Below are 20,401 nucleotides of genomic sequence, written 5' to 3'. Positions count from 1 at the left end.
TTTAAAGAAAGGGCACATGGGAATGGGGGTGGAGATATCCACACATAATGTGGATCATTCTACCAAACAGTGTCTATTGTATACCTTCCATGCTTTGCTTCATTAAGTATTCTCTATCAGCAGCCGCATAATATGACTTTCATCCTCCCTTAATTATTGCTCAAGTGTGTGTTTTTCTTATCTTTTATATATGTACTTTTTATTTTAATCAATTTTAACTTTCACAATATTCATTCAATCATTACTTACGATTTAAACAAAGGGATTATGAGCTAATTTCGGTGATTAATTATATTGAGACAAACCTCATCACATCATAACACTATATGATTAAATAAATTTAGAATCAATTTCGCTTTCATCATCACTATCATCCATCTTTTTATTATTTCCATATCTTACCAAATTTTAGATTTCAATCTTATTTTCCTCAAAAGAAAAAAAAAAAAAAGCTCTTTCTTTTTTCATTCTTCTTCTTCTTCTTCATTTCAATTCTTAAAAGTAATATTTAGTTTTTGAGTTATGTAGTTTAATAGATCCGATCTGTAAACATTTAAATTCGTGTATTATAAATTCTTGTCTTATTTGATTACTTTCTTGTTGTACACAATTGAGGAGTTAGAGTATTATTAGCCAATAAGTTCTTCATTTTTTGTCAGATAATTCTATTAATTTAAAGATTATTGAAGTTGTTAATGGATTCTTAAATTTTTTTTTAGAAAAACAAAAAAAAAAAACAAAAATTGGTAAATTATTAGTTTAGAAAATGAAGGTTTGATGTGAAATGTATCTAAAGAGATAATATGAGGCTACAAAGAGTCAAAAAGGAAAAACAAGCTATGAGATAAAGCAAGATAAGATAATCACAAAAAACAGTTATATTACTATTCACCCTTACCATAATTCTAAGCCAATCTATGGATTTTTTACTTCAATTGCTTCCATTTATGTATATAAAATTTAAACTCAATTCATTATTAAACATAATAATATGTCTTATTTAATTGATTGTAAATTAATCTAATATTACAAAATAATAACCATTTTAAATTTTAAATTAGAAGTGTATAGATACAATAAAATTTCAAATCTATGATGGATAGAAGAACCATATGAAATCAAATTGTATTTTTTAAAAGAAAAAAAAAAACTCCTACCCTAAGAAGCAACAAAAGAAAAGGAGTATTAGAAAGGTTAAAGTTTCACATACTTTGAAAAAGATCTTTCTAGAACTCCAAATCTGACCACATCAACAAATTAAAAAGTACCAATTTTAATTTAATGGATAAAATTGGATGGATGACAAATTTTGTTACAAAATTTCCTATACCAAATTGAAAGAAAAGAAAATGATGATGAGGACGACGACATATAATAATGGAATTGATAGTTATAAGTTTAGGACAACATTCTTCGACCCCAATGCCTTCCCTTCCTTGTGGGAGTAATTGGGAGACCATCTAGAACCATCAAATGGGGTTGGCCTTGGGCCAAGTTTGTAGGCCACACATGTTCGTTACCCTTGCATTATCTCCATTCTTTTAAACAATCTTAAATATCTTACTATTAACATTAATTTTTCGGCTTGAGAAGTTTGAATCGTTTAATTGATAATCAAAGTTGTAATGTTTTTAATAATTATAGTTTTATTTAAGTTGATAGTAACAATCTAGAGATTTAATTTATGAGTAACATTACATGCAATGTTAGTTTTTGTTATTGAGTTAGACATGGCTTGTTGGTGAAACCTTTTTCATAAAGTACTTTAAATAATAATGTTTTCTTAATTCTAACATTGTGCTTTTAATGTCAATTTTGTTTAGTTGCTAACTTGCCCCAAGGGTTATCCCAAAACTAGTTTTTAAATTAATATGTTTTCTGCTTTAGGAAAAATCTTTTTCGTGCTATCACAGTTTTTTTTTAACAAAAAACACTTCTAGTAATTTGAAATTAATTATGAGAATATGCATATGCTAAATACACTTTAAAAAGTGTTTTATTTGAGAAAGGTTTATTTTTTCAGGTTTTATTTAATTATGTTTATGGTAGATATGAAATTTTTAAAAACCATTATTGTTTGAAAACACAATGTATAAATATTCTTTATGGAAATGTTTGAATTTCATTATTTTTGTGTACTATTGTCCTTTACTTATTTGATTTAGGTGGACTTCTGTACTACTGTCTTTTAGTTTTGTTTCGTAATAAGAACTATCTTTAATCTTTTAATTGTATTAGAGAAAACACAATAAGGTTAAATACTAATTTTGAACTTATTATTATTGTTCTAAAAGTTAATTTTGGATATCACCACTAAACTCTATATATACCTGTTTTGATAAAATAATTTAATATCAATACTTTTAGTAAAATAATGGTAAGGTTTGGGAGATATATGTAAATCCCCTTAGATTATTGCTATGCCATTGTTGCTAATATTATATAAATATTATTAACTTTAAACATTATTGATTAATAAATAGGTTTAAATTCAAAGTTTAAATTTATACAATATATGATTATAATCTAATATATTTATTATTTTTGTAAAATTATAAAAATAACAAACTCAAAATATAGTTTTAAATTAGTAAATAAGTATTTTATTATTTTTAAATAAGTATACATATCTATCATTTACATTATATTTATATTAGTGGCGTTTTCATGTTTATTTTTTATGATTTGTGAATTTTTGTACGATGTTATGGAAATATCGAATCCATGAAAATGCAAAGATATCAATAGAAATATCCACTTATCGATGAAAATTTAAAAATATAGTTTTAAAATTGAATTTATTGAAATATTTTTGAACTTTTTTATAAGTTTGTAAGTATTTATGAAAATTTGGAGTTTTGAAATAAAACTTAAACAATTTTCATCTAAAACTAATATTAAAGATATTTTTCAACAAAGTTTAGTGATGTTTTTTACATAATCATCAATTGAGGGACTTGTTTTATAAATTAGCCTAAAAAATATTACATGTTTGTTAGGTATGAAGGAGAGTTATTTAATCTCATATGCTAGCGTTCAACTTTGTTTGTTTACATGGGACGGATCCAAGTATCCAATTATGAGGGCAACGAGTGTGGGCCGGTGGGCTCTAAAAGCGGAACCAAGTTGGGCTTCATATATGACCCTTGTAGCAAAATGGGCTAGTCAGTTTTAGTTTGACGTGATATAAATTCGTCTAAACCCTAGGTTTCTTTATTATCGCTGCGGTAACGAACTGAAAATCTCCGATCTCGCGGAGTCGCCATGGGAAGAGTCATTCGTGCTCAACGTAAGGGAGCGGGATCCGTCTTCAAGTCCCATACCCATCATCGGAAGGGCCCGGCCAGGTTCAGAAGTCTTGATTTCGGTGAACGAAATGGTTATCTGAAAGGAGTCGTCACTGAGATTATTCACGACCCTGGCCGTGGAGCGCCACTTGCTCGTGTTTCCTTCCGTCATCCTTTCAGGTACAAGAAACAGAATGAGCTGTTCGTTGCGGCTGAGGGTATGTACACTGGCCAATTTGTCTACTGTGGGAAGAAAGCAAATCTTGTGGTTGGAAACGTCTTGCCCGTTAGGTCGATCCCTGAAGGTGCCGTCGTTTGCAACGTTGAACACCATGTTGGTGATCGTGGTGTTTTTGCCAGGTGCTCGGGAGACTACGCGATTGTTATCAGTCACAATCCCGATAACGACACATCCAGGTTTGATGATGAGATATTGATTTCTGTTTAATTTGTTTGATCTCATCTATAAATATACTTTTTTTTTTTATCGCGGTTGTATGTTGTTTTGCGTTAATATTATGTTACTTGTTGCACCAACCTAGCTAAAAAGTGTAATCTAATGCGTGTAGTTAATCTTTCACCTTTACGAACAAATTTAGTCCAAGAAGATATATTGCCTTGACTTCTCGAAGAGGGATCGGGAAGGCTTTTGAGAGAGGAAGAGAAAGGGGGATAAGAGTGGATCAGGGTAAATATCAAAAGAGGAGAATTAATAAGCGAGAGACAGAAATTAGGGTGAACTAAAATCAGAAGCAATCAAATAGAGGACCGTCAAGGAGAGATAATAGACACAAAATTGGGGTTAAGGTTGAATTTTGAATGAAAAATTATTGACCTACCTGAAGTTTGACAGTTAATTCTCGCACGTCTCTTGATGGATTGTTCTGTGAACTTTATTGCTTTTAATTGCTGCCTTGATCTTAATTGATATGGAAATGAAAATTCAAACATTAGGCGTTTGCAAGATAGGTTCTGATTGAACGTCCAGGTTGAATAACATTCAGTCTCCATTCCCGGTTGTTGGAATTTAATAATTTAAGATATTGATTCTTTTCTATTTTTGTTGTTTGGTGTTGGGTGCTGAACTGAATTGATGTTTAATTCTTGTTTTAAACTTTGCTGTCTTGTGGAATTTTATATTTTTCGTGTGTGATTGGTAGTTAGCAGATTGGTGACATTTGATTCTAGCTTGTGAATTCATTCAAACATTGTCTGATGTTCGTTTTTTAATAACAATCAGGATCAAGCTTCCATCCGGTGCGAAGAAAATAGTTCCAAGTGGGTGCCGTGCCATGGTTGGTCAGGTTGCAGGCGGAGGCAGGACTGAGAAGCCCCTCTTGAAGGCTGGTAATGCTTACCATAAATTTAGAGTGAAGAGGAACTGCTGGCCTAAGGTCCGTGGTGTTGCAATGAATCCCGTTGAGCATCCTCATGGAGGAGGTAACCATCAACACATTGGACATGCCAGCACAGTCAGACGGGATGCGCCTCCTGGTCAAAAGGTTGGTCTCATTGCAGCACGAAGAACTGGTAGGCTCAGAGGACAAGCTGCAGCAACTGCCGCTAAAGCCGATAAGGCATAGACAGTATTATAATCTAGATTGTTATTTCGGTTTTGAGATCATTTCATTTTACTTTTATCTATCAATTTTTCCAAGACTAGTCGTGTACGACCAATATTACTTTTTGAGTAACTGTTAAGAGTTCCTTCGTTTACAAATTTGAAATTTTGGTTTGTTTTTTCCCGTATGAGTTTGGTCCGATATTTATATATTTGGCTGATTTTTGAAGAAACTTTAGTTTTCCTTTTTGTTTGGTGCTTACATTGTTTTGAAGGTTACTTACGTTCAGAAGTTTTGTTCTGGTTAAATGCCCCCCTGATAATATATGAACATTGATTTAAAAAATGCTTGTTCTCCCTAAATATGTTTTGGACTAGGAGTGTAAATATCGAATCGAAATGGAAACCTAACCTAGTTTTGGTTGTGTTTAGTTTGGCCTCACTGGAAAAATAAAATGAGCACCATTCATGAATTGCCACATTCTAAGCTGGCTCTTCCGGCAATTGATTCGTTGTTTGAACGGTTTTCTTTGTACCCATAACGTAATTCTATTTCTATTCATATATTTGAAGTTAAAATGATCTTTTCTTGTAGTACAACAGCAGGGGATGTGAATCCAATCTTCTATCTCAACTACTCTTCATCACATTTTCCAACTCAACATCTTGTTTTACCTAAAAAATTATTTAATTTATAACATTTAAAATATAAACATAGTATATATATAGAGTTAAAAGATTCAAAATGGGTAAAGCACAATGGTGAAAGATAGTGGTTTTTTTACCTTGTTCTGGATAAATGGGCCTGGGATTCAACATTATAGCGGGCTAGTGGCCCAGACCTGATGTTGCTAAATTTTGGAGTCCATTATGTCTAAAATGAAGACTCAATTGCTCGAACTGTCCGCCTGTATTGCAGATTGTGATGGCTCTTTTGCAGACAACAATCTGCCTTCGTATTTCCACCATCATCTTCTTCCTCGTCTTTCTCCTTTCCGAGAAATCTCATTGTATCAGAATTCCGAATCGAATTGTTGAACCTATTAAGACTACTTCAAGCCATCAGTCCTTGAAAACCGCAGTTTTTGCTCTTGGAAGTTTCTGGAGATCCGAAGCTGTCTTCGGTTGCTTGGATGGAGTTGTCCGGACCACCGTCGGCTATGCCGGTGGTACTAAACACAATCCTGAGTACCGTAGCTTGGGGGATCACGCCGAGTCTGTTCGGGTTTGTACTCTTACCTTCTCTTCTCTTCTCTTCTCCTTTTCATTTCTTATTTTTTTGATTGCTTAATTTTCACTTTTCATTTTGTGAATTTTCTGTACTCTACATTTCGGATGGTGTTGCTGATGTCATTATTTCGGTAGATCCTGTTTGTACGTTTGGTCGTATTGTTTGTTTACCTTTTTGATATTGTTTTGCTTTCTTGATCGGATTTATTGTCTTGGAAATCTCCTTGTGCGAGGCAGTGATGAGGTTTGAATGTCCTGACATTTGGTGGTATGTAGAATTTGTTTGTCGCAGATCTCTGATGTGAAAATGGACTGAATCCAGTTTTCTTTTTTGTCGACGACTTGTCAGTGCTTGGGATAGGATTTGTTAATAACTTCGGTATAAATCGTCTTGTCTATTTATGCACCTACGACCAACCAATCAAATGAGGCATTCATTTACGTGCATTTAAGAAATTGTTAGATTGAAGTTGCATGTTCTGTAAAATTTTGAATTCAACGGTGCCTTCACTTAATCCTAGATAAGTTTGTTGTATTCTATTGTGGTGACGAAATTACTTGAGGAACCGCCCTTCATGATAAATGCTTCAATCTGTAGATATCATTGGTGGACCATGGAGTATTTCAAGTTACAAAATTTGAATCATTTGTTGATATATATTGGTTCTGAAAAAGTTTCGTTTTGGGTTTCCTTACATTACATCAATGTTTTGATGTGATTGAGTTTTTTATCATATGCTTTGTAATTCTTTGCAGGTTGAATATGATCCTAAGCTTATTAGTTTTAGGCAACTGTTAGAGGTTTTTTGGTCCAGTCATGATTCGAGGCAAGTGTTTGGGCAAGGTCCTGATGTGGGCAACCAGTATAGGTATGCTATTTATAAATTCTAGCTCATAATTTAGTCGAAATCAACCTTTGATAATGGTGTTATGTATTCTTTTGTATCAGATCTATCATTTTTACTATTAATGATACTGAGGAATCTAGACTGGCTACTGTTAGCAAAGAAAAAGAGCAACTGAAGTCAAGAGGAAGTGCTGTAACTACACAAATTCAGGAACTTGGAGCATTTTATCCTGCTGAGCCTGAACATCAGGTTAATACCATTGATTAATGTAATCCTTTGAGGCAATTTTGTGGAGAAATTTCAGATTTTAAGATATCCTGGTTCTTGACATGCAACTCACCTAGAACATTACAAGTTAAGATAGATTGAGACATCTTTGGTCTTTGCCTACTTTGTAAGTTGCTACCCTCTGCCCCACTTTTCCGACTTGAAGCTGAAGTAAGCAAGGTTGTGATGTCTGTAGTCTTTTTGGTACTTTACGAATTGCAACCTCCTAAACCCCTCTCCCATTTGAAAGATGAAGTGCATCTCATTTCTAGAAATGGATGATCCATTTCGAGAGACTTTGTGGTCAAAAGAAGAAAGTTTCAAAATATAACATTCAGGTCTAAAAGTACAGATAGAGCATAGGAAAAAAATGCAAATGTAGCAAAATTTAGATCCAACTCTTATAGCTACAATCTATCGATAATGATCCATCTTGCTAACAAGAGTCTAACACTTACAGGAACCTAATAAGTGATAGAAACTATCACTTGTAGATTTTGCTTTATTTGCAATTCTTTTCAATATTGTTGCGCACTTAATTATTAGTCCTAAAAGTTGCGTCTTTGCAATTACCCTAAAGAAGAATGGACTTGCTGACATATGTATATCTCGCTCACACTGATCTACATATTTACGTGCAGAAATTTGAGCTGAAGAGGAATCCATTTTTTATTCAATTAATGGGTAACTTGCCAGAAGAGGAGCTTGAGATGTCCACTTTGGCAGCAAATATGAATGGGTACGCCGCAGAGCTATGCCCTCCAAAGACTCAGAAGCAAATCGATGCCAAGATCAACGATATTATCAAGAAAGGATGGCCTATTCTGAGAGAAAAATAACTTCATGTTCTTGCAAACTTCTAGCTTGGTAGCAAACCGATGCTGTTGCATCAGTGTTGGTCTTCTTGTTAGATTGCAGAAGCCCAAATTGTTTGATCATCCATTGAATTTACTCTCTCAGCTTCAATTTTTTTGTAGCTACAAATTTCATTTTTTTGGTTCAAACCCATTATTATGTAGATTGATTACTCCTTACCAATTGGGAATATTTCATTCTTTAAACATTTCGTTTTCCCCGTCTGTCATCAAGAAACTGAGCTATGTTGTACCTCAGTTTCAGATTTAGGGTAACAGAGTATTGAAGATTCAGGCTCACTACCTAAATATACTTATATATATATATATAATACGTTAAAGAGTGAAGAGTGAAGAGAACCAATGAGCTGTCTTGAGTCGTGGTTTTACATTTTTAATTATTATCTTAAACCTTTTATTATTGAAACATATGGAAACTCCAATCTTGAAAAGACTATATTTGAAAGCTTAATTTAAAATGTGAATGAACGAATGGATGGAAAAAATTGAAGTTTTAAATGTAAACTACACTACGAATGAAGAAAATGATTTGTTCAAGTAATATTTCAAATGTGTATTTTCAAGAGTTCACATATATATAAGTACACTCATGTATTTTAAATTACTAAATCAATCTCAATTTTGTTTTTAATTTTAAAATTCTTTAGGAGTCGTTTGAGTCAAGGAGTTAAGTTATCGTAGTTCTAGATTATTATAGTTGGTGATTGATGTGCAAATAATTTTTATTTGGTTTATAATAGTATATTTGAGAGGTAAACTATTTTAGTTTAGAAATGATATAATAACACAATAAGAAATAATAAAACAATAAAGAGTGTAAAATAGTAAAAACGGTAGCAAATAGTAAATTGAAGCTATAAAATAACGTGAGATGGTAGTTTATTGAGGAGTACAAAATAGTATTTATTACAACAAAATGTTATTTTATAGTCTTAGGTTAATATTTGTCCGAAACGTCCCCTCAAGAGCTAATAGAAAGAAACTCATGCTCCTTGAAATAAAAAAAAAAAAAGAGTGTATTTCGCTCTAATAATGATCTCGTGATAGCAGAGGTTTTGTCTTAAATAACACACTTTTAATTTGTTTACAAAAGGAATGGTTAGAATAATTTCGGTATACAATGAAAGTAAAACAACAAATATCAAGAGATGAACAGTAAAATAGAAATTTCAATTGATATAATTGAAAGAAGAAAAATCATGATTACAAATAGCTTCAAATAAGATTATAGAAACAACATGGTCCCTAATCATAAAATAGGCTAGACTCTGTTTACTTTGTAAGTGAATATATTGATAAGTTCATAAATATTTACCATGCATTTATTGACAATTATTAAGAAACGTAGCCCGTCCTTAATGAGTAATCAATTACATAAAATAATTTAATGAAAACATAGGCTACCATAATTAATTGCAATCTGAAGTCATTACATTATTTTCGATGTAATTAAAACTTCACCAAAAGTGGAGGCAATTTCGTCTTTAGCTTTCCCCTCCAAATTATGTCACAATGTGAGGTTCAATGATAATACACAAACGTCAACCCTCTAAAAAGTAAAAACTATTACTTATACATCTTTCACTTGTTCGTAATTGCTTACTTAGAGATTATTTGGTAACTTATTCATTTTTCGTTTTAAGTTTTGGAGATTTGGTGCTTGATAACGAATTTATTTTTTTGTTTCTAAAACAAAAACATTTTTTTTTAAATTACAAAGAAAAACTGAAAATGAAAAATTGTAAAAACGTACAAACCTACAAGAAACAAATTATAAGAGCACGAATTAAAATTTTAAAGATTTGGCATTGGCTTCTACAAAATTCTAACTAAACATAAATAAAGTTGATCTATATGAAGTAAGAAATTAGAGAAGTATGCATAAGTTTACAAAGGTTTGGTATTAAATGCTACAAGAAGTTGACAATTTTTTGAAAGGTGACGCTCCACATGGCCTCATAATGAACTTTAAAGCACATACAAATTACAAAATTATAAAGTTAAAAAGAATATGCCTAAGAATCTACTTTACTGCCATCATATTTCAAGCTTTTGTATTTCTAAAAAACACTCCCAAAATTCCAATACAATCATTTCAAAATGTCTTGTATAGTACAAAACGAAGAGTGAGGTTATTAGTCTAAAAAATTTGTTATTAAAAAAAATACGTATGACAAATCCATCAACATTGCTAAATCACAAAATTGATGTTCTTTTACAAAATTTGAAAAAATAATAATAAACGAAAGACATCCACAGCCTAACAAAAGAAGGCTCTATTTACAAAATAGAATAGTATGAAAGGGATTCACAATCATGCTAAAGGATTACACAGGGAAGAACTCTTTCTCCCAGCTTATCTCAAAATTTTCCCCTTAGGAATGATGTTGAAATTCATCCTAACACAAGATTTCCCTTTTTTCCTCAAAGAGGACATAAAATTTACCTGCCTGACCATAAACCCAATTAATTCCTCCTTGTTACTTCACCAAACAGTTTCATTCTCTTGTTTTGATTGTTAAGTATGATATCATGTTTGAATTGGCAATTAAGGCCATTTCGACACCCTTTTGAGCCATTAAAGTAAATGCATTGTTTCTGAATCTTGGGTTTCAAGTTTTCTTCTTTCATCTCATGTGCCATATTCAGATTATGATGATTGTAAATATTGTTGCCATCTTGTTGTCCAAGTTTCTGTTTCTTAAAGTCCCTTTGATCTCCATGTTCTCTAACTAAGTTCTTATAATAGCTAACATCCTTCATTTGCTGAGCTGCTTCTTTTCTCACTGAACTTACCAGTGACATGTTTGCGTGTGCGGGAATTGAACCTAATTTTGGATAGTTCCCGGCATTTCGTAAGGTAACTTTTACCAAGTTCGGATCTTGAACTGGTAAGTTGCCGGGAACTACAACTAGATTTACATCAGGTGTAGGTATGCTACTCGTCTGAGGGAGAGCAGCAGTGACCGTCGATGAGAATCCGTTCGGCACTCTTGGTATTCTATTGGATTCATTCACTGGCTTTGACAAAGATATTGGTGCACCAGTGGAGGTGGGTGGTGGATTCCCTGGGACAGCTGTAGATAGAGGGTGAATATTGGACAAATTCTGAATCATTTTCGGGTCACTGAAAATTTTAATAAGCAAATTCGTATCGATCATGCTTCCCTGTTCCATGCTTTTCGTTAATACTGCATATGCAGTAGAGGCAGCAACGGCTACATCCACACCAACATCAGGTAACTTCTCGATAGGCTTTTCAACTGCAGATGTTTCAATGGTTCTTACAGAAGGTTCCAAATGAAAGTGGGAAGCCATCGGCAGAGAGCTCGTAGAGAAGTTTCCTACAATGGCCGAATCTGAACCTAAATCTTCACACTCATCTTCTTCAACAGGAATAATAGGGACAAGAGGAGTGAGGCTATCATCGTAAAACTCGTCTTGAATATCAGAAGAAACGGTCGCACTATACACACACACAAAAAAAAAAAAATTGCATAAGGTTAATGTTAACAAAATAATGAGTGAGCCTTCCAAGTTGATGTCAAAAACAAAATAATGAAATTACCCTGGGGGAATGGCAGATGCTCGAGGATAAACTGCTTCGAGAAATCTCATTTCTCTGAACTTCTGAGATTCTACCTCTTCACTTTCCTCTCCTGCCCCCACACGCCAGTTGGGATTCATACCAAACTGTACGGAGAGAAATGGTATTGCAGTTTTAAAAATATTACACAACAGAAGAAGATGCAAGCAACATACATCACATTGTAAAGCGGATTAGTACACTGAGAAGTGAACAAAATTTTCAAATAGGACTCTCACCTTGAGAGGGCGCTTCCACTTAACCAAAGGGATGCGGGACAGATCTGCTAATTGGTTCCCCAAAGGAGTAACTTCAAATCCAGGAGGGCAATCGTTAATCTCGGCGGTATAAGGATGCAACATCCAAGGAGTTTTTGCTTGGAGTTGATCTGGAGATTTCAGACCAACTCTTGAAGGACAGTCCTCTGATGAGAAGAGCTTCACCTATTCAAAACCATAGATATTCACCTTAATTTAAAACTTCAATGTACTTCAATTTGCACAAGTTACACAGCAAGAAGGAAAGGAGGGAAATCCTAATATCTGTAGTATCAGCATCTGCTAAATGGTTCTGCGACATCTAATTATTAAGTATAACATTCTAAACTCCAATCAATATCTTGCATCACCCTGTTAAGGCATTGCCTCCGTTCAAACTAAAGCCTTCATTCAATTGGTTCCATTGTCACTCTCAGAATGGCAATAGGTGAACCAGAGTGTGTTCATAAAATGTAAAAAGAGTAGGCATTCAATCAATAGCATCTGAGAAGAAGCCACTACAGTTTTTAAGAAAAAAGGCAAACGATGACAAAAGAATACTTTCTGAAAAGAGTGACAATAACAAAAGGGTTGGTTTCCCATGGAAGAAACTAAATAAAAACACTTCAAAATGCATTCTAAGGAGGAATAAAAAAATTTCCTAAACTGGAATTGAATGGCATTAGTATTTCCATACTGAGCTTTGAGAGAAGATATCTTTATTGGTTCATCGAAATAGTTGTCCAACATCCAAATCCTCCAAGAAACCAGATCATTAAAAGAGGGGCAAAAAACAAAAGTTTGATCTATATCTCCCCGGTATGGTTTGAGTTTTTACAAAGAAAAAAAAGAAAAGGATTCAATAAAAGATTCCACTTTTACTTCTTCTTGAAGCAACTCAAAAAACCCATTTGTATTTTGTTGTTTTTTCTTCGTTTATTTATTAATTGTTATTGTTATTGGGATTATTGACCACAAAGAACAAAATTGCAGTTTTGATGAACAAGAATCATTCTGTTAATATTTTGTCGCCAGAAGCTTTGGTCACGTGTATTACAGCCATTTGTACAATCGTACTTGAAACTATAAACTGAATCCAATTTTTATTACGTCAATCCTTACATATTTTAGATTAAGATCGTATCTTCAAAGCTTCCACAATTTTATTGATCTGAAATTCAAGATCGTCACTCAGATCGATCAATCGGACTGCGGCTCATTGAAATTCGTAAATGTGAGCAAATGTATTAATCATTTATTGCCCAATTGATTATTAGCAAACAATCTTAATTTCTTAATTCACCCAACGAGCGATATTAATTCCAACTTTTTGTTATCAAGAAAACGAATTCATTAGCAGCAAAATCTTGTTAATCGCTCCAGTTTTAAGAAAAACATTGTCCCAAAGATGGTATTTCTATGAATTTTTAGAATTACCTAAAGTGAAATTATACAATTTAGATCAATAAGAAAAGTGGTTCGATTAGAGGTTAAATTCGTTGAATGAATGCTTATATTAATTTTAATAATTTTCTAAGGAAACGAGACTTCGATTAGAAGATATTACGATTATACCTGACAAAGATTAACTCCGTGAGCCCACGAAACACCCTTTGATTTCCTCGACCGCTTCATCTCTAAATCTCAGATCAGAGACGCTCTAACTCAAAATCGATTCGCTTCAAAATTACCAATAATGTTCCAGATTATAAGTATATAACCAAATAAACGATCGGTTATGAAGAGGAGATAATCTACTTAACAAACGAAGATTTGTTTTATCTGAACCAAAAAAAAAAAACTCAATCCTTTAAGGTGGATCCGATAGTAAGGATCTGATTCAGAAAATTAAAATCGAAAAGAAGACGATGAAGAAAATAGAATGAAATTTGAAGCAGATGACGAAGGGAGATGTAGAAAGAATGGTGCGCTGCAAAAGAGGAAGCCCTAAAAACCGACCCTATCGAGTCGACGACGATTAAGCCTCTTTAGGGCTTTTAATTCTTCTATATATATATATTAACGTTACAAAAATACCTTTTAGTTTTAGATAGGTTTTAAGGAGGAAAATTTCACAAACAACCTTCACGTTTGTTACAAATACATCTCTAAAATTCTAATTTAATTGATTAATTAACTATAATTAGGGTATATGAAACTTAATTATAAACATTTTAATGTGTGTTTGTGTGTATATTTAAACCAATAAAAATTGGTTAATGGTTAATTTTATGAAAATATAAAAATATTGACATTTGTTTTTCTTGAATCCAAGGGCTAGGATATAGAGAACCATTACTCAACCAACAAAGCAAGCACTAATTTAGGTTCTAAATGGGTCACATATTATTTATAATTAAGCAAAACAAACATTTTTCTATATATTTTATAAAAAACACAATATATACCCGTATATAACACACGGACTGAGGGGGCGCCCCTTTCATAGATTCACCGCTGATTTGTATGGTTAAAGGCCATGTTTAGAGGGTTAGTTTGTTGTGTTTTTATTTATCATATTAGATGTGTGTACATGGTGCTACTTTGCGACCTCTTCCTCTAGTTCGATTAGAGGACTCAAATAACAAATTCTTTTTGGGACTTTTTATGAGTTGTTTTTGTTTTCCTATTGTGTTTTAGTAGTTTTTTGTTGGTTCCTTGTCGTGTTTGGTGTCTTTATGTGTGTCTTTGACCTTGAGTTGTGAGATCTCTTATCTCTATTGGTTTTATAAAAAATACCTATTAAGGATATGTTTGGGTTTGGATTGGAGTGAGCTATAATAGTTCACTACTTGGTAATGTTTTGTTTTAGTTGTAGGTTATGATTAAGATTTAAAATAACTCAATTGCTCTTCCATTCTTCAACCTTATGGGTATTTATTTCAGAGGTAGGGAAGTTCATCGACCAACTTTCGGATACCAGATCTGATGAATGTCGTTGGCTAATCTTCGACCATCACCAATGGTAACTCCGACAAACAACTCTGGTGACCACCATCAACCAACCTCTAGTCACCATCGATTAACCTTGAAATTGTTTTATAAAAACATTTTTAGGATACATAACAAATAAAAAAAATTGTGTATAAAAATACTCCTTAAAAACATTTTAAAACACATTTGTATTTTTTATTTTAAGAAATTTTTATGAAGAGTTGTTTAAATAAAAATAAATTTTTGAAAAGTTAGTTTCTAAGTCATTCCAAAATGCTCTTAATTTAATTATAATAATATTTTCAAAATAAACTTTCTCATTTTTTTTTCTTAGAGAGCTTTTTCTAAATTATTTTTAGGGTTTTTTCCAATAATAAAAAAAATACAAACTATTTATATTTTATGGAAAAAATATTCACAGAAAAACAAAAATTAGTTACACATGATTTTGCATTTTGTCATAAACCCTAAATAGTTGGCCAATTTTATCAATTTTACAAATCCCTTTATTTTATGTCATCTTTGTAAAAATATCTATTTACTCTTTTTTGTTTAAAATATATTTGTATAGATATTACATAAACTTCATATGCTTCTTTTCGTACCGCCATATAGATTAAAGTTCAACGATATATTTTAAATAGGTATTAACGGTTTTGTTTATTGGTATCATTGAAGATTTTGAAAGTTAATGATATTTTATAACGTAAAGTATTAATGATTTCATCTAAAATTCACGATAACGCACCAACATGAATTTAGCTGGCACCGATAAATTTGTTGACAAGAGGTTTCAGGTTCAATTCTCCACCTTTGCATTTATTACTGTACCTCTTAAAAAAAACGATAATTATATATTTGAAAGCTTAACAATATAATTGAAACTAAAGTTAGGTCTCAATGTCGTTGAGTTGGTCATATAGGTGTTAGCGCAGAGGTGATTGTAGAAGTTGGCAAGCTAGAGTAGTCATTAGAGGCGATCTTCAACGAAGTAATTACTAAAACTAGTCATCAAGGGTGACCAATCATCAAAGATGATGGTGGGATGAATGGAAATATTAGAGAGGGAGGAAGTTGTGCATTTTAATGATAGAGTTAGTTATAAAAAGTTTTACTATAGCAAAAGGATTATTATAAAACCACCTTTCCACATTACTTTAACACTCACTCCAAGTACAAATTGAAAATATCCTTAGTTATTTTGTTGTTTTTTTAAAAACTCTTTTTCAATTACAACTTTAGCACAAAATAACGAACTCAATAGTATCAAAATACTATAAGTATATCATAAATATGAGTTTAAAATTTTTATTTGTAGACCATAATGATAGATTTTTAATTTTGTAGATATAGATATGAAACCCAAACTACCTAATTGGAAACAGTAGATCATTAAATTAAGGTAAAATGTGAGTAAAGAGTAAAGTTTAATAAGATAATGGTTAATGCATGCAGAAATGTATCAAAAACTGTTCCAATTCAACTTCCCCTATTAACTTCAAATCACAACCATTTTCTCTAACTGACCCTTCATTTTAATCTTCATTTTCTCTTCTTCAATCTCTTCAAAAATAAATCTAAATTAATCAAAACAATTCCCATTTAATTGCCACTCCAAATTAAAAGAGAAAACACAAAAACTCTCTTCATTTTCTTTCTATGAAAATGTAAAAGGAAAAACAAATCCTCAGTGGTATTTGTCCAAATGCCTTCTCCCTTCAGGATTTGCATCTCATAATAACGATCCCTTCTTTTCCACGTGTACGCCTCAGATATCTTCTTTATTACATGTTGGCAATCCTTGTCCACTTGAACTGGCCAATCTCAGCTCGTATTTCCCTCCACATCCAGATTCTTCTTCACCTATAACTTCCTCCGAGCAGTTCTCCGTCTCGAGCATATTCGATAAGCCTTTGCTTCTTGAAAGTATTGATCATGTCATCGACGGGAGAGGCTGCAGAAGTGAAAGTTCCGGCGGAGGATGTCGCTCCTGTGGAGGTTCCGGCTACGGAGGAGCCGAAGGAGGTAGAGAAGCCGGTGAAGGAGAAGAAACCTAGAGCGACGAGGGAGAAGAAGCCTAGACAGTCTAAAGTTGCTTCACATCCACCGTATTTTCAGGTAATTTTATTTGTTGATGTTTTGATTGTGTTGATTTTGATTGTATTGAGTGAGAATTCTGATGAATTGTAATATAATTGCAGATGATCAATGAAGCAATCTCGTCACTCAACGAGAAGAATGGATCGAGTCCGTACGCCATAGCGAAATACATGGAGGAAAAACACAAGGCGGTTCTTCCAGCGAATTTCAGGAAAATCTTGGCTCTTCAATTGAAGAATTCCACAGCTAAAGGAAAATTAACGAAGATCAAGGCGTCGTATAAGCTATCCGAAACAGGAAAGAAAAAAGACATGAACGCAACGAAAGTCGCAAAAGCGAACGCGGAGAAGAAAACAAAACAGGCAAGAACGACGAGAACTACTGGAAGGAAGAGGAAGGCGGTGAAGACGGAGGAGGCGGTGAGTAAGGCGGTGAAGAAGGTTGTTGCAAAGAAACCGAAAAGGTCTACCCCGGCGAAGCCGAAACAGCCGAAATCAATTAAGTCTCCTGCAGCGAAGAGGGCTAAAAAAGCGGTTGTGTGAATGTAGAGTAGAGTTTAAACAAAGTTTGTGTTTGAATCCTCTTCTGTGAATATCTTGGTTACGAATTACGATCATGTCGTAGTGTGTAAATTCTGGGATCTTGTGATCTATTTCAGTGTTTTTGCTTCATCTGCAATGAGAATAAATCCTTTCTTATGAATTTCAATGTTCTTGATACCATACATTTTTTTGGGATCCTCTGATTAGCAGTTTGAATAAGATGGAAGAATCAAATGAAAACCAATTGAATTAGATGCATGATTTGGCCTATGGTTTTGATTTTTGGGATTTTGTTTTATCCGTATTCGTAATCTTTTGTAATTCTCTATAAAGAAACCAAAACAATTCTTCCTAATTTAAAGAAAATAAACAAATAACCTTACTTCAAATTTTTGCCAATTAATCCTTGTTTGTTAATCTCAATTTGAATATTTTTAACTACCACTTGTTTTGAATAAAATTGGGAGATCCATTAGTATAAAAAATATTTGTTCATGTTTGGAAATTGATCCAAATTTATTGAACGGAAAAATACAAAAGTTTGAAGATTAAAAAGATTGAGAAAAATTCTAAATTTAAAAAGTCAATTTTATATCTAAATGTAAAATACACATTACATGATTTTGAATAAATTTGGTTTACACTTTACATGATTTTGCTTCATTCTTAAACTCTCATTCTTTTACAACATATATTTTGTTTCTTAACAGATTTGTTTCCACTCTTTCTATTCTCATGTAACTATATGTAATATTATATTATATAAATTGTGGTATATACTAATTATCGTCCGACTGTGCAATTGCATGCATACTTATAAATTAGAGAATAATGAGTGTTGTTTTAACACACATATATATATACATATACTATGTCACATAATTACTTCCATTTATATGATTTAGATGAATAGTTTGAAGAAATAAATCAGTGTTTAAAAAAAATGAAAAAAGAAAAAAGAAAAAAGAAAGAGTGTGATTGGCAATGAATGGGTTTGAATGGGAAAGAATGAGTAATTTGAATAGAAGGCCGGTCCACTTTTTATTTGGACCTGGTTTAACACTTAATTGGGCCTGCAAGTTTGGTTGGTCCAGCCCATAAGACTCCACCTCTAAACGATTGCTCCTCAACTCTTTAAGTTTTGGCCTAAAATACTAAGAAAAAAATAATATGCTTATTAAATAGTAATATAATTAATATGATATTATTTATTTTGTTACTCAAACTATCTCATAATAAGATGATTTTGATCCTCCTTTATATATTCTCGTGACACCCTTATTTGGTGGGAATCCCAACTAACATTTCCCATTGATGTCAATAAATGCATTTAGATATCTCAACTATGTTGACACTTGCATCCTCATGACTTAGTAGTCAATTTTCTCTAATAAATACAACTAAGTATTTTCCTAGAATCTACAATCTCATTGAAACATTTACCTATGTATTTTTTTTATATATTTACCTTAACAAAAGAGGTCTTTTAAGAAATATAACAAGAGGCAAAATATTTAGTAGAACAATTTCGAAAACGAAAAATACTTCCACAATGAAAAATATTAAAAATATCACACCATTAATTGACGTACTATATTTGTGTAGACAATCTTTTAGATTTAGCACACGATCTTTAGATTTGGTATACAATAAAAAATGTTTTTTAATAAAATATTGTTTATATTTGGAACACGATAATTTAGATTAGACTTTTTTTTGTACACCATCATATACATCAGTTTAATGGGTTTTTCATTTTGTTACATATGTCGCAAATATTTTGTTGGTTTGTTATATTTATGAAAATTAACCTTGATAAAAACTACTCTCTTATCGAGCATGTGTATTTATGTAAGAGTTACTTATGATTTCAATTGTAAGATCTAGATAAACGCAATGTATAAACTCACTAACCTAGTGATGTCATTTTGTATATAGAAAACATTCTCTCTAATAATATTTTTCTTTCTCTACTTTGTGAACGTAGCTAACACAATGTTAATGAATCATGTATATTTTTGTGTTGGTCTATATATTTTTTGTATGGATTTAATTGTTGATTTTGTAACATTCACTTTGTTTGCTTTATCAATTTTGTTTCTCCCACATGAGATAAAATAATAATAGAAAGGTGATAAAAGTGAGGTGAGAAATAGGTAACTTTAGTATATTGTTAAAAAAGAAAAAGAAAAAAGAAGTGAGGTGACAAATAACAGTTGAATGTGTGAAGTTTTGGTCAAAATGAAAAATGTTATTGTGGTAAGTTATAGTAAGATAAAAGAAAAGGTGGAAGTGGAAGCATAAGGTGAGTGAAATTGCATGGAAAAGGGTTACAAAGTTCAAAAAGAGAAATGTGGCGTTGCGTGCCATCAACCGAATTATTGTTCTTCAAAAACATTCTCTTAAAGCCTCTCGTTTTTGTCAACTTTCATACTCATTGCTTCGTTTCCTTTCCACTTTAATTTTTATTTTCACTCACCAAAAAGCCATACACCTTCTCCACTTTCTACACCACATCACACAAACACACATCTTGCTTTTTGGTTTCATTCTTTTACAACCATCTATCCCTAACCCCCAAAAGCCTATTCATCAGAATATATTAGCTACCTATAACCTACCTCATACAAATAATAATGTTGTAGAACCGTACCACATTTCTTTTTTGCACTCCATCGTTATTGTTATGTTTAGAATGACAATCGTCTCATTCTAACTATTATATATTGTGAATTTTGGTTATACATGCTTGCTTCTGTATGGTGATCAACGAAATAATTAACTGTACTTTCTAAATCTTCGCTAGCAGTGAATTAATCGAAAGCTTTGGAAATAAGTTGATAAATTTACTAGTCTTTAATAATCTAAATCAAAGTTAGATTGCACTGATAGTCTGATATATATATATCATGCA

At 32.3% G+C, this 20,401-nt stretch overlaps 4 protein-coding genes across 4 annotated transcripts; 3 read left to right on the top strand and 1 right to left on the bottom strand.

The window, feature by feature from the left end:
• The first annotated feature begins 3,199 nt into the window (after positions 1 to 3,199).
• On the top strand, positions 3,200 to 5,081 carry LOC101204269 (60S ribosomal protein L8-3). The gene is made up of 2 exons (XM_004134823.3): positions 3,200 to 3,704; positions 4,528 to 5,081. The coding sequence occupies exons 1-2, from the start codon at positions 3,265 to 3,267 to the stop codon at positions 4,868 to 4,870; spliced, it is 783 nt and encodes a 260-aa protein (XP_004134871.1). The 5' UTR covers positions 3,200 to 3,264; the 3' UTR covers positions 4,871 to 5,081.
• A 646-nt stretch (positions 5,082 to 5,727) lies between these two features.
• On the top strand, positions 5,728 to 8,347 carry LOC101204515 (peptide methionine sulfoxide reductase A5). The gene is made up of 4 exons (XM_004134824.3): positions 5,728 to 6,073; positions 6,835 to 6,947; positions 7,028 to 7,175; positions 7,835 to 8,347. The coding sequence occupies exons 1-4, from the start codon at positions 5,774 to 5,776 to the stop codon at positions 8,030 to 8,032; spliced, it is 759 nt and encodes a 252-aa protein (XP_004134872.1). The 5' UTR covers positions 5,728 to 5,773; the 3' UTR covers positions 8,033 to 8,347.
• A 1,853-nt stretch (positions 8,348 to 10,200) lies between these two features.
• Positions 10,201 to 13,907, bottom strand: LOC101202975 (zinc finger CCCH domain-containing protein 6). The gene is made up of 4 exons (XM_004134983.3): positions 13,487 to 13,907; positions 11,894 to 12,097; positions 11,637 to 11,761; positions 10,201 to 11,534 (listed from the first exon to the last, which is right to left on the bottom strand). Exons 1-4 carry the CDS (start codon positions 13,544 to 13,546, stop codon positions 10,535 to 10,537), a joined length of 1,389 nt encoding a protein of 462 aa, XP_004135031.1. The 5' UTR covers positions 13,547 to 13,907; the 3' UTR covers positions 10,201 to 10,534.
• A 2,730-nt stretch (positions 13,908 to 16,637) lies between these two features.
• On the top strand, positions 16,638 to 17,653 carry LOC101205007 (histone H1). The gene is made up of 2 exons (XM_004134826.3): positions 16,638 to 16,963; positions 17,047 to 17,653. Exons 1-2 carry the CDS (start codon positions 16,781 to 16,783, stop codon positions 17,485 to 17,487), a joined length of 624 nt encoding a protein of 207 aa, XP_004134874.1. The 5' UTR covers positions 16,638 to 16,780; the 3' UTR covers positions 17,488 to 17,653.
• The last annotated feature ends 2,748 nt before the right edge of the window (positions 17,654 to 20,401 follow it).

Source organism: Cucumis sativus, chromosome 6 (genome assembly GCF_000004075.3).
Source record: "Cucumis sativus cultivar 9930 chromosome 6, Cucumber_9930_V3, whole genome shotgun sequence".
NCBI classification, from domain to species: domain Eukaryota; kingdom Viridiplantae; phylum Streptophyta; class Magnoliopsida; order Cucurbitales; family Cucurbitaceae; genus Cucumis; species Cucumis sativus.
This window is presented reverse-complemented; position numbering and strand designations above follow the sequence as displayed.